The sequence below is a fragment of the Micropterus salmoides genome, unplaced genomic scaffold, assembly GCF_014851395.1.
Source record: "Micropterus salmoides isolate LMB-PRFRI ecotype aquatic unplaced genomic scaffold, ASM1485139v1 Ms_hic_scaffold_7, whole genome shotgun sequence".
Taxonomy (NCBI): Eukaryota; Metazoa; Chordata; class Actinopteri; order Centrarchiformes; family Centrarchidae; genus Micropterus; species Micropterus salmoides.
In genome coordinates this window covers 32,769,778-32,782,354 of record NW_024044459.1, presented here as the reverse complement: position 1 = coordinate 32,782,354, position 12,577 = coordinate 32,769,778, and the positions used below count along the sequence as shown (strand labels likewise).

The 12,577-nt window shown below is 41.3% G+C and overlaps 1 protein-coding gene across 2 annotated transcripts in view; it reads right to left on the bottom strand.

Moving 5' to 3' along the window:
* LOC119892381 (leucine-rich repeat transmembrane neuronal protein 4) overlaps positions 1–12,098 on the bottom strand; it is a 44,510-nt gene extending 32,412 nt beyond the window's left edge. Inside the window, exons 1-2 of one of the 2 annotated variants that reach the window (XM_038704584.1) lie at positions 11,244–12,098; positions 9,212–10,752 (exon numbers count right to left, since the gene is read on the bottom strand). In XM_038704584.1, coding sequence (XP_038560512.1) covers positions 9,212–10,752; positions 11,244–11,295 — 1,593 coding nt within the window. In that variant the 5' untranslated portion in view covers positions 11,296–12,098. Of the gene's footprint in view, positions 1–9,162; positions 10,753–11,243 lie in introns of both variants that reach the window. The other variant, XM_038704585.1, reaches the window with a different exon arrangement.
* Between the last annotated feature and the right edge of the window lie 479 nt (positions 12,099–12,577).

Sequence of the window (12,577 nt, the reverse complement as noted above, 5' to 3'; positions counted from 1 at the left end):
AGTCCTTTCGGAAATTCATAGTGTGTCATACAGCAAACATCAGACCAACAACATCAACAGACCAACAACCAAACTACTGCTTTACCAACACCCGAGCGCTATACAAGTTATACTAAGATGCAGCTCCCCGACACCCAGTTAACTCATGACTGTGACATTACAACCTAAATTCACAGCAAAACGTCAGCATTGTCATTGGTCAAGTTTCCATCCAAATGAAAAAAGAAAATCAAGAAAATCGACCAAAGGAAACAGCCATGTTCATGCGAATATTAGGAGTTAGAGATAAGTTGGTCTTGGCAGTTGGTGGAGCCAATTCTCCAGTCAAGTGCCATTAAACCATTGCAGAAGAAGACATAAACAAAAAATGGCATTTATGCTTGTTTCATGTATTATTTTGAGGAAGGTTACAGTCTCCTCAGCGCTCCACACAGATCTGATGTTTTCATCTGCCATCATTTTTCGTCTCTTCGGTGGAGCAGAAGCTTCAGTTATTTGTGTCTGTTACCATTGCACATTGTTGCATTTTACTTTTACACAATCCCCTTTCCATCTCAGCCAAGCACAAAAACATTTATTTTATATTTTTTAGGGGTTTTTATGTGCAAATTGAATATGTGCATAAAAACAGGTGGACAGATACTTATTGTGAGAATGTTAGCATGCTGACCTTAGATTTTTAGCTCAAAGCACCACTGTGCCTAAATACAGCCTCACACAAGACTCTTAGTCTTGTTTAACAGTTTCTTGTCTCGTTTCAAATATCTGTTTTGTGTCAGCAGTGCCTGAGTATACCCCACAAAAGTAAGAACACTGCCAAATAGTAGGTAACAGAAATGTGCCAGCTTATGCTTATTCTGGGGAAATCTCCCCCCACACACATGTAGCTGCCTGACAGGCATTTCACAATCACCCCATAAGAGAAGTAGTTGGCAGAGATGCTGCATCATTCTCATTTTAAGTGCTGACTGACTCACCATTTTGTCCTATCAGACAGACTGAGACGGCGTAGCTACATGAAGAGGTTTTAGTTTCTGGGGAATTCACAATACTATTCTCGAGGTACACTTTAACGTTACATCAAAATCTTTCCCAGTGGAAAAAGATAAAAGAAACTGCCCTGTCTACATGCATGGGAGAGTGGAGATACAAACTGCAATCCACCAACTTACCAGGACATGTGGTAATGTGCCAAGTCAACACTTCATTCTCTTTTAAGTATCACTTTCAAGTTCTTTTACAGTGAATGAAAGTGACACAATAGGCAGAACATCAGCATCTCAGTCAAATTATCTTAATAACCCTAATTAAATGAATCATAATAAAATGAACAGCTAAATAGGCAGCTACTGCTTCAAGCTGAGTTGAAAACGCAACGTGGTTGCTGTGACCATAAAATAGCATAACATGTTACGTCTAATATTTTGATGTTATATTACTCATTCTGTCTGTGGTGCTCGACTTTTCATAAAGTGCTAGATAAGCTGTCAAATCCCATTACAGCAGAAGTGTCACTGATTGAGTGAGCAGAAGCTTAAACTAAGGGAATCCAGGGCATGTGATTACTGATTGATAGATATGCCATAATAATAGGACACTCGATACCGGATTTACATGATTTGGGAAATCATTAGAAATTTATGGATTTCTGCAAATACTTTTTTAAAAAGGAAACATTCGTCCGGACTCCCCGACAATTGAAATAGTTCTTTTGTTCCTCGACCCTAACTCAGACTGAAGACTTAATGGAAAATCCACCCTTGGATACACTTACACTGTTATGTATCATCAATCTGTGAAGCTCAGTGTATGCCAGGAGTAATTTAGCATTGAGGTGACATAAATTATTTTTTGGGTACCAACTCACCACATCTGCTTCAACTTCAGTTAGTGATTTCCTGCTTTTCCCTAAATGCCTTTCGACAACTGCCAGAGAGTGAGGGGCGAGCTTGTTGCATTTGGCTATAAGTGCTGGCAGATATAGTATTGTGCGGCAGCATATAGTAAGAGTCACACCCCTCACTCAAACCACAGCATATATATAATGAAGCTGCATTGCATTGTGGTCTGTTGAGGCCGCTGTCAGTGGAGAAATTGGTTTCTGTGCTTCTTCTATAATGCATTTCTCCTTTTATGATGGATTGTTGAAAGCCTGTGTAATATTGTGAGTGAATCTTTCAGAGTGTCTGACACCAAAACTAGATGTTCACCCCTCCAGTAACAGGAAATGTTGCAGGGGATGAGACATTACGTCTTCAAACAACAAAATCAGTCCAGAAAAGCCTCCTGCTATAGCACAACACTAAAATTGCTTGCACTAAAAGTACTTGCTTTGAGGCATTTTTATTAATTGCTCAGATAAGACTGAAAATTGATGGAGACTTTAGACTTCACATTTTTTTTAAAGACTGCCTTCCCAAGAAAAACAACAGCATCAGTTGTTTTAGCAAAAGTCCAACGACTTGTGTTTCAAGCAAGTGTAGTGGCTGTAGGAATTATGACTGTTGTTCGTAAGAAGCAAAGGAGGACATAGAGGGACATTGTTATAGAGCCACCAACTCAGTAGAAGAGGTCCTGGTTGTTGGGTCTATAAAACATCTGACTTTAACACGAGACCCCGTTCCCGACCTTGACCAACTAGTTATTTCTGTAACCATGACTGTAACTTTAACTAAGTTGTTTTTGTTTCTAAACCTAACCGCAAATTAACCATAACTGTGTAAGATCAGAAAACAGTTCATTTGAGCATTTTTACAGTTTATAATGGTTTTGGAGGTACTGACACTGGGGGGCAGTTACTTCGAGGACTTTTTTTTTAGCCTTGCTAGCGACCTGACTGTATGGATGGCATTGTCTGTCTGTTGGTCGGTCAGTTCACCGTTTTGGTACAGACTGAAATATCTTAACTACTGGAGGAATCGCCATGAAAGTGTGTCATTCAGAAGATGAATCCTAATATTGTTGATGATCATCTGACTAAATACTTGCAAAATGAATGACATTCACATCGGCCTTAGGTGTACTCTGTGTTCAGTGCTAATTAGCAAGTGTTAGCATGCTAACAAGCTAAACTAAGATGGTGAACCTAGGCTGTGTCTGAAATCACCATTCATTCACTACCGCCTACCCACTATGTTGTGAATTGTATGTAGAGGACTATATAGTGAGCTCACTCGCAAAATGAAAACACTTTTGGACACTACTCCAATCATTATCTCAGTGCCGTTAATTACGTCATTGCTGTCGGACAATCGGTTGGTGGACTCTTTGTTGGTATGTATGTTATGTAGGGCTTGGTTAATGACCATCGGTTGCACACTACTTTTCAAAATGCATTCTGGGATACTTTGAGTGGACTATATAGGGTATAATAATTCACTCTATACATTTGGACAGCACACTATGTAGTCCACTATATAGTGAGTAGTAGGTGACACAGCCCTAGTAAACATTACACCTGCTAAACATCAACAAGTTAGCATGGTCATTATGAGCATGTTAGCATTTAGCTCGAAGTACCACTGTGCTCATAAGTACAGCCTCTCAGGGCTGCTAGCATCGCTATAGTCTTGTTTTAATGTTGTTGCTCAACACAGTATTGCATCCAGTTGATTACTGACATCAGCTGTTTTCATTGACTGGAATGTGAGATTTTAATATCAGAAAGGGTTTCCATCATAATATACTTCTAATTAACACAAAATAGCTTTTAGTCAATTCACCATTGTCTGAGCAAAATGGCCTTGAACACAAAAGAGAAGAGAAGTTTAATATCACATTAAATATTCATCATGGTTTATGTGTGGCTGCAGGAGGGGAGGACCACTGGAGATTGTGTGATGGGAAAGGATGAATTAGTTTGAATTATCTCCATGGTCTTTTTCATTTCTACACAAATTAGTTTGGGTAAAAATTATCTTTCATAATTTCCAGAGTTCTTATGTTACGATATATTGTTCAGTATAGTGCTAACATGTACCGACTCACCTGATTTGTTTATAACAGATAAGATGATTTGATCTTGGGCTTAAGTGAAGGACTAGGGCATTGTGTTATATCAAGTGCATATCGAAGTTAATGATGTTGTCAATCAATGCTGACCTCAATTTAAAATGGAGGTTTGGAGGTCAACTAAGCGATGACTTTCATTTCTTTTTCCTCAGCAGAAAAATGTTTTCTGAGTGATCTATCTGCGACTATAACTTGTCTGGCTTTAGGCTCCTGTGAGAATCTGTAATGATCAGTCAGAGACACAAACAGCAGTTCATCGTATATGTTCTGTAAATAAGTACATCGAGCCCAGAGTGAAATTCAATATTGTCTGTGTTGAAGCGTGGAGGAAGAACATCATGTTTTCCGCCTGTGCCAGATTAAGCTATTAGCAGGCTGGGGCGTGTGCTATTAGTACATCATAATGTGAAAAATACAATCATGAAATGAAGATTAATCATTATGAAACAACAGAATTGCCATATTCATTTTAACAAGCCGTGTTAGATTACAGGCTATTATTGCACAGATCTGGTGTTGCCTCTCCGTGCTGCTAAGTTTGTTAAATGTATTCCACCTCCTCAGCAGAGCAGACATCACACCTCCAAGAGGAACATCTGTCAAAAGACAGAATCATACATATGGCAGAGTATGTTTATTTGAGGGAGATCTCACCCCACGCACATAGCAGCCTGAGAGGTTCTTAACACCACAGATAGGTCTGAGGTCTGATTATGTGCATTTGTGCAAATGAATCCCACTGCAACGTTTTAACTCTGCATGAAATCACAGCCTTGTCTAGAGTGAAGGGTACTGTGTAATTTCAGCTATGTGTGTTTTGGATACATTTTATAGTTTAAATATGTCAAAGACAGACTTTGAGTCTAGAACAGAGTTAGTTTTGAGTTTCTATTGAGTAAAACACAAACACTTTTTTCGCATTCGTGATAAGTATATTTCCCAAAATGTCACACTATTCCTTTTAACCGCTACATTAAAAGCCTGACGCTGTCCTGAGCAATTTATTTGGCTTGTCTGCTGAAAAATTATGAATTTGAAACCTGCATTAGAAAAAGAGTCACATGTGTTATCCTCCAACAGGTTCCCAGTGTAAAAGCACCTATCAAAGCCACTGTGATGTAATTTTTTTCATGCCACTTACAAAATGATAAGTGATCCACGACACTAAAAAATTATGTAACAGCCATTACAGCCACTTCACTTAAAGGGCTGTGTCTTCTTGCATTTAGCTGCAGTTGAGTTAGAATAAAGTTGACCAAAAGAAGTTCTCGGGTAAGATAAAAGCTAAATAGGGAAGCACCGATCCAACTTTTTTAGTCCCGATACCAACACGAATACCTGGGCTTTGGATATTGGCTGATGCTGAATACCCATTATGCTGAATTCCTCACTGTGTGGAAGAGACTAGGAATCATTATTTTATCTGTAAGGCAACATCAGGCTTGACTTAAACATTGCTTCCTAATTTTGTAAAACAAAATGCTATGTTAGGTCTCTTTCTACCAGCCCACTGCTGAAGCATTGCGTAGTACGTGCGAAATTGATTTGAGTAAAACTGGCTTATAAATCGGCCACCTTGTCACAGATACCATATCCAGCTATTTGAATCAGTATCGGACCAATATCAGTACTAGATCATCAAATCAGGTGCATCCCTAAAGCTAAGTAGTCTACTTCTGCGGACCCATGGATCATTGCCATCCAGTCTTGCATTTTCAATTCCACCAAACGAGAAGTGACAAAAGCCAGATGAAAATTAATGATAAAAAAATGTTACCAGCTTTTTTAATGGAATAACTAAAAACACACATCACATGTCATTTGTCAAATGGTATTTGTGTTACTTTTCATGTTGTGTTGAAAAGTTACCCCAATGTGTGCTGTCCCGCAGCATACGTACAAACTGATGTGTTCAAAAATGACTCTTCCTTTTTTAGAGGCCAATTTACTCATGTGGCTAACCTTAATTTGGAAAGTAAACAACAAATATTGAAAACTCTCAAATTCTTTTCACATGATGGGAGCCTGCCTTCTGTGCATTTACGCACAGAAGGCAGGCTCCCATATTGGCAAGCTCAGGCAGAATATTTTGATCACTCATCATCTTTGTTTCATATTCTTGACATTTTGATATAACCAGGAGAGAGACACAGGGTGCCACATTCCTGTGTGCAAATGCAGGGAAAAATGAGAACAACTTAATGCATGATTACGGCTTGTGCTGGCCTAAATTAATTGCTAATTGTTAATTTAAAAACTAGGTTGCAAGTGTTAACATTGGGTGGTGATGGAGCAGTGGATAAAACACATGCCTCTTGTGCGAGAGAACTGGGTTCATCCTCCAATGTGTTCATCCACTGTGACACATCCTCCAATGTGTCCCTGAGCAAGACACTTAACCCCTTGTTGCTCCAGAGGCGTGCGACCTCTGACATATAAATCAATTGTAAGTCGCTTTGGATAAAAGCGTCAGCTAAATGAGGTAATGTAAGATTACAATGCTTCTGACCTGTCAGCTTGAAAAATTAGTTAGCAATTTTAATTATTTTGAGTCTAGTCTTTTAGACTAGTATCAGTCAGTTAGATGCATCAACAGTGGCACACCTTCCTTTCTCCTCACTTCATTTGCCCTCTCACAGCCAACTTTAATTATCTGTGAGCAGAATCTCCTTCCCTTATTAATGCTTGCAAATTCTGCCCGAGTACAAGAATTGCCTTTGGCTGAGTCGGTGGGATTTTCACCTTAATATTTTCTGAACTAACTTTGCAGGGGATGCTCTGTGTGTGGACATCAACCACTGCAGCTGCTCTGTGAGCACAGTAGTGGATGGCATACTTGGGAGAGAGGGCTTTTTTAAAATAATGTGCCACAGGAAGACCATGGAACGGCGTAGTTCAAAGTGTTCATCAAAATTCACACTAGCTGAGCTCAGTTTGCAGTGTCGAAGCCAACCTGCTGAGCTGTGCTGGAGGAAATCTATAGAAACAAATTTACTCTGAGTATGTTGGTCTGAGCATGTGTAGAAGATAACAGGGTTCAATTACAAAACTCTTTCTCTTAATTTAAAATGCAGCTAATAGCTTAAGTGATTGCTCTTTGGGATAGCTAAAATACGGTGCAAGGGGCTGACTGGGTTGGGGCATTTGCAATATGCTTCTGACTGTGGAAAATCACTCTCTCTTGACACTCTCCACTGTGTGCCCTCCAATAAAAGTGAGCAGCCTTCTCATGTGTCAGGTGAGATTGAGCCCTAGACGCTATCACTGCACATCATGGGCTTCTTGTGCTACAACCTACACTTTTCACAATTCTGATGCAAGTGGCTAATGAACATGATACTGTTTTAGATCAAATAAAGTCTGAAACAGTTTGTTAAGTGTAACGCAAAATGCACCACTTGAACTTAAACATGCATAAAAATCTGGTAGTGGTTTTGAAAGTCCCCTGCTGTGCTGTGTTCTTACTTTGCATTGCAGTTTTTGGCACAAAATGTGAAACACACACACACACCACACACACACACACACACACACACACACATAGAAAAAAAATCCCATTACATTTTTAGCTACTCAGGCTGCTCCCTTGAGCTGTAGAGGGCAAGGAATAACAAAGCTGAGGGAAGTCTCGGCTCCTTACCTCTGATGGGCTATTAGTTATTCTAGCTAGCAGAAGCCCCATTAGGTCTGCCATTTAATGCTCCCATGCCACATTCTCACATGAAAGCTACAAGATTGATAAGCCGACCATCTCACCTCAAGCTTCCCTTGCGTTTGAGAAATGCTCCGCCACAGATAATCTGACAAAGCGCTGATTTAGCTACCTGTGTACCTCGTAGTGTGTGACATTACTGAAAACAATGAAACACATTTGTGCTAGCCTCTCCAGTGACTTTAGTAAAGGACACAGCAAGAATGTAAGTGGTGCTACAGTACATTCCACTGGCTTAAAACATTATATTATAAAATGATTTATAAAGTCCACGTGGAAAATAGGAAATGAGCTGTGTGGCAGTGTGAGATAAAACTTTGTCTCTGAGGGGCACTGACAGATTCAATGGAGAAAAAAGTTGTCTCCTGTACTCCTCAGCACGTCTGGTTAGTCTGTCAAAAGGTGCAGCTAAGATTCCAGTGACACAACATCTTTCCCAACACAACATGTCCTGTTAATCACACTTAACTATACTACCCACTCTGCTGAACAAAGGAAGACAGATGCATAGCATTAGGGGGGGCAAAGCAGTGCCCAATTACGCATGAGCAAATTGATTAGTCTTTTTGCCAAGGCGTTCTGTCTCAATCCCTCGGTGCCGTACAGTGGTTCAAAGTCAGTCATGTGAAAGAGTCCGGCTTTAGGATGAGAACTTCAATTTTAACTCTTTGGACAAAAATTCAGCTTGTGGAGCCAAATAGCCAACTAAAATGGCAAAATACAGTTTGTTACAGCAGCAGTAGACAAAAGCCAGAAAGAAATCGAGCCCAAATGGCTAATTAATCTTTTATATGGCTTCAGGCCTTTATAGTGTTCTCCAGCCTGCGGTGACTGTTTGTGAACTTTGTAAATTAAACTAATGAGTAAAATCTTAATTATGTGCTTGCTAGAGGCAGAAAAGGAGAATGGGATACATGATCAGCTGGTATGATTGTAAATATTTACATTTTTAATACAGAAAAAAACAAATATTAAAAATCACATAACTTGTGCATTTGCTACTGCAGCGGTTGTAGCAAACGCACAGGATAGGAAAGGACCACCTGCACAGTGACTTGATTTAACACATTTTTGCCATTCTGGACAGCAAGCCGTTTGTGAATAAATAACAGACTGGCTGATAATACATTCATCAATGAGCTATTTTATGTCAGGTATGAAAGATGAACCTACTTTGTGTATAATGCATTAATGGATCTGACTGTATATACGTTCTCCAGGGAGAGGAGCTGCCACTGCAGTTTCAGCTAATGGGAATCATATTTTAGCAATAAAACGGCATGATTCAGAACAACAGCAGGGTAGTCATATGGAAATGAACGAACCAGCATATTGCAAAACAAGTCACCATGCACTGACCGTTACTTCCTTATCCAAAAACAGACAAGAGCTGAGGAGAAAAAAAAAACATTTTCTCCGCAGATTGTTAGAAAATTTACCTCTCATGCCTCGCAGTGGAAATGGATTTTTGGAGGGCAACGGTCATACCTCGCATTCCCTGGAGCCTGAGATGGTGTATGTGTAAGGTCCAGTCCCATTAACCAGCACATCCATAGTCTCTGAGTGTGACGGCTTGTAGTCCACATAATACTCTTGCAGTGGTGAATTAAGGGAGCGCTCAGTCTCCCGTGCCTTTTTCTGCCGCTTTTTAACCGCTGAGCGCTGCTGAAGCTGTTTGATGCTGCTGGGATAGTGCTTCCATGAGACATAGATAACCAGTAGAATTATAGTCACAGATAAGAGGAGGGCCACGCTACCAGCTATGATCTTGTGGAAGGACACATACTCAGTGTCTGCCAAAGGGACTGTGGGGGAGGCCTCGGTAGGAGCAGGGGAGGCTGTCCTGTTCCAGATCAGCTTCTTATCCACCACAGACTGTGTGGGAACAGGCAGCCGCTCGGGCTGAAATGCAGAAGTGACGGGTGATGTTGTTGACGGGATAGGTGTCGGTGTTGCTGTACAGATGTTATAAGTCTCCACCACGTCTGTCACTTTCTCTCCCTGTGCCTCCTTGGGGCCAGCACAAATCATAGTGGACTCCTTGTTACCCTTAAAGGCCTTGAGCCAGGCCACCAGGGGACATAAATTAGGGTTACAGTACCACAGATTACCAGCCAGACTGATGGTGGTGAGGGAGATCCAAGCCTCCACTGTCTGCTGAGACACATTGCTGAGTTTGTTGGAGTCCAGGTTAAGAGTCTGCAGATTAGGGAGGCATTGAAATGTACTCGGGTCCAACAATTGCAGCTCATTTCCCGAGAGGTCCAGCTTTTGCAAGGAGGTCCACATCCACGGCAGGCCCTGGGTTAGCAGTTTGATACGGTTCCATTGCAAATAGAGCGCCCTCAGGTTAGTCAGGCGGGGGAAATGGCCAAAGTTTATCTTTGAGAACTGATTGTGTTCCAGATGAAGCTCAATGAGCTTGAGGAGTCCTGCAAAGGCATTACGCGTGAGGCTCCGTAGCCTGTTGTAGCCAATGTCGAGAAACTCCAGGTTGCGACAGTCAAGGAAAACTCGCATCGGGACAGTTTTTAATGAGTTTGACCTCAAGTGTAAACTGAGCAGTTTCCGTAGACCCACAAACTGATTAGGCTGGAGAATCTGCAGTTTATTGTAGGAAAGGTCAAGATTACGTAAATTCGGAACGTCGTGAAAAGTGTTGTTTTTTAGCTGTGTAATCTTATTCGAGCTGAGGATCAGTTCTTTGAGCCTCCGTATCCCATGGAAAGCCTGGCCATCCACAGCATTGATGTAATTGTGGTCGAGGTAGAGCCAAACCAGTTGACTCAGGCCTGCAAACTGGTGTGCTCTGAGGTTCGCCAGGCTGTTGTAACGCAGGGAGAGGCCCTGCGTGCCTACAGACACATTGTTCGGCACGTCACGGAAGGCATTGGATTCGCAGTATATTATTTTCCCATCACATCTACAGCTCTGGGGGCAGGGACGCTCACGGATGCCGCTTGGAGCAGCAAGCAGCAAGGCGGGCACCAGCAGTGTGACCAGGAGCCATCTCAAAAGCAGGAGAAGTCCTGCAGACACACAGAAAAGTGGTACATTTAAGAGCATAAACCATCAGAACCAATGTACACAGACCTCAATAGAATAAAACGGAATCAAGTAGAACAGAAATGAAATTGAATCAGGCAACTAAACATTATAACCCACCCCGTGCTCTGAGACATTTGTTAACAGAGGGGGTTATTTGCAGCCTTCTTAATTTGCATCCCTGTGTTCATGGCAAATCTACACCCACACACACACACACACACACTTACATTCATTATCACTGTCAAAGTCATGTTCTTCAGACAATGGAAAGATGATTGATAACCACATGCATCAGGCATAATCCCTCAAATAGTTCTGGAGAGAAGAACCTCCTTCAGATCACCCAAACTGCAGTCATCATTCACTAACCGCAGGGGGCAAAGACACCAGCAACATTAGCTTTAAGTGGACTGTAATTAGGCAAACGACTGAAGACTTTGAAAGGCAGACCATAAGTACCTTGTGTACATACCCATATTTGCGCGGTGTCGGCTCCTCCTCATGTTTAGGGCTCTGTGTTGCATGCGTCCCAGGTCCACATGTTAGACGCACTCGGCGTTCTGTCCAAATAGTTGGACACGCATCCAGGACGCCTGTCTGCACGGAAAATATACGCACTTGGCGCCGCAGCCAGATCCGCTGTGCGCACGGCCGCACACCTGTCGGAGATGTGAGTAGCTCCAGGAGGTGTGCATCCACCTATGTGTTAGTTTCTTAAGCTACTGCACAACATCACCTTGATAACGCATATTACAGACCGCCACCTTACAAAGCCCTTGGATGGACGCACTCAAGCTTTTAGCCTCGTGAGAATGACACTGTTTAGCGCGTGTTTTGAGATACTGTAAAATACATGTTAAACACCGAGTCGAAAATTGTTAAATCTAGGTTAAGTGGCAGAAAAGACACAGAAAACCGACCAAGAGGAAAAAAACTGTTCCAAACCCGACAAGACATGTATCCTGATTCAGATGTGGACAGCGGACGGAAAAGGCGCAGTCTGCTGTGGATTTGACCGGCTGACCGTGGCATCAAGAATAAATCAGTTGTATAGCAACAGGAATGATGTTGGTGAAGGATTGTACTGAGCTCGCTGGTGCTCGTTTCAGGACTTGAGATGCCCTCTGCTGGTCGCTGAGTGACTCTCAGCAGCCAACAACAGGGCAGACTTCATTGTCTTCATGAACAGAGCCTGCATATCAATTAAAGCACAGGAATGGGAAGTCTGTCAGCTCTGCATTTAGATATTTGTGAAGATGTAGGCTACTGCTTGTCAAACGCTTCTGAAAGCCTGTGTTTAATCATTTTAGATCAATCTCAAGCAGACTTAAATACAAAAACATGAGAAATGACTGTGGAGCTGAGAAAGGTTTGTAACTTTTATGATCCTAATTTTGATCACAGACACTCATGACCATAACCAAGCAATACATGGTATTTTTAATCTATAAAAATGCATCATTTTTTAGAAGTCCATTATGTTTTATAAAATATTAATCTGCAATTAACTACAATGTCAAATACATAGAGCTGACTAAAATGCATAATATTTTTTCTCTACACGTAGTGGAATAGAAGTATTGCCAGAAAATGGCTATAATCAAAGTACAAGTTGTTACTCAAAAATGATTACATTACTTGAGTGAATGTACTTCTATTCCAGTTAAGCATTTATTTGGTGTTGTGGTGCCACCTGCCTATAGTTTAATGCATTAATTGATATTTTATGTCACATATTTACCTGATACTGTGTCAGCTATATAGCCTCTGCTATTTCTGATTACACTGCTTGTCTGCAAAGTCGCA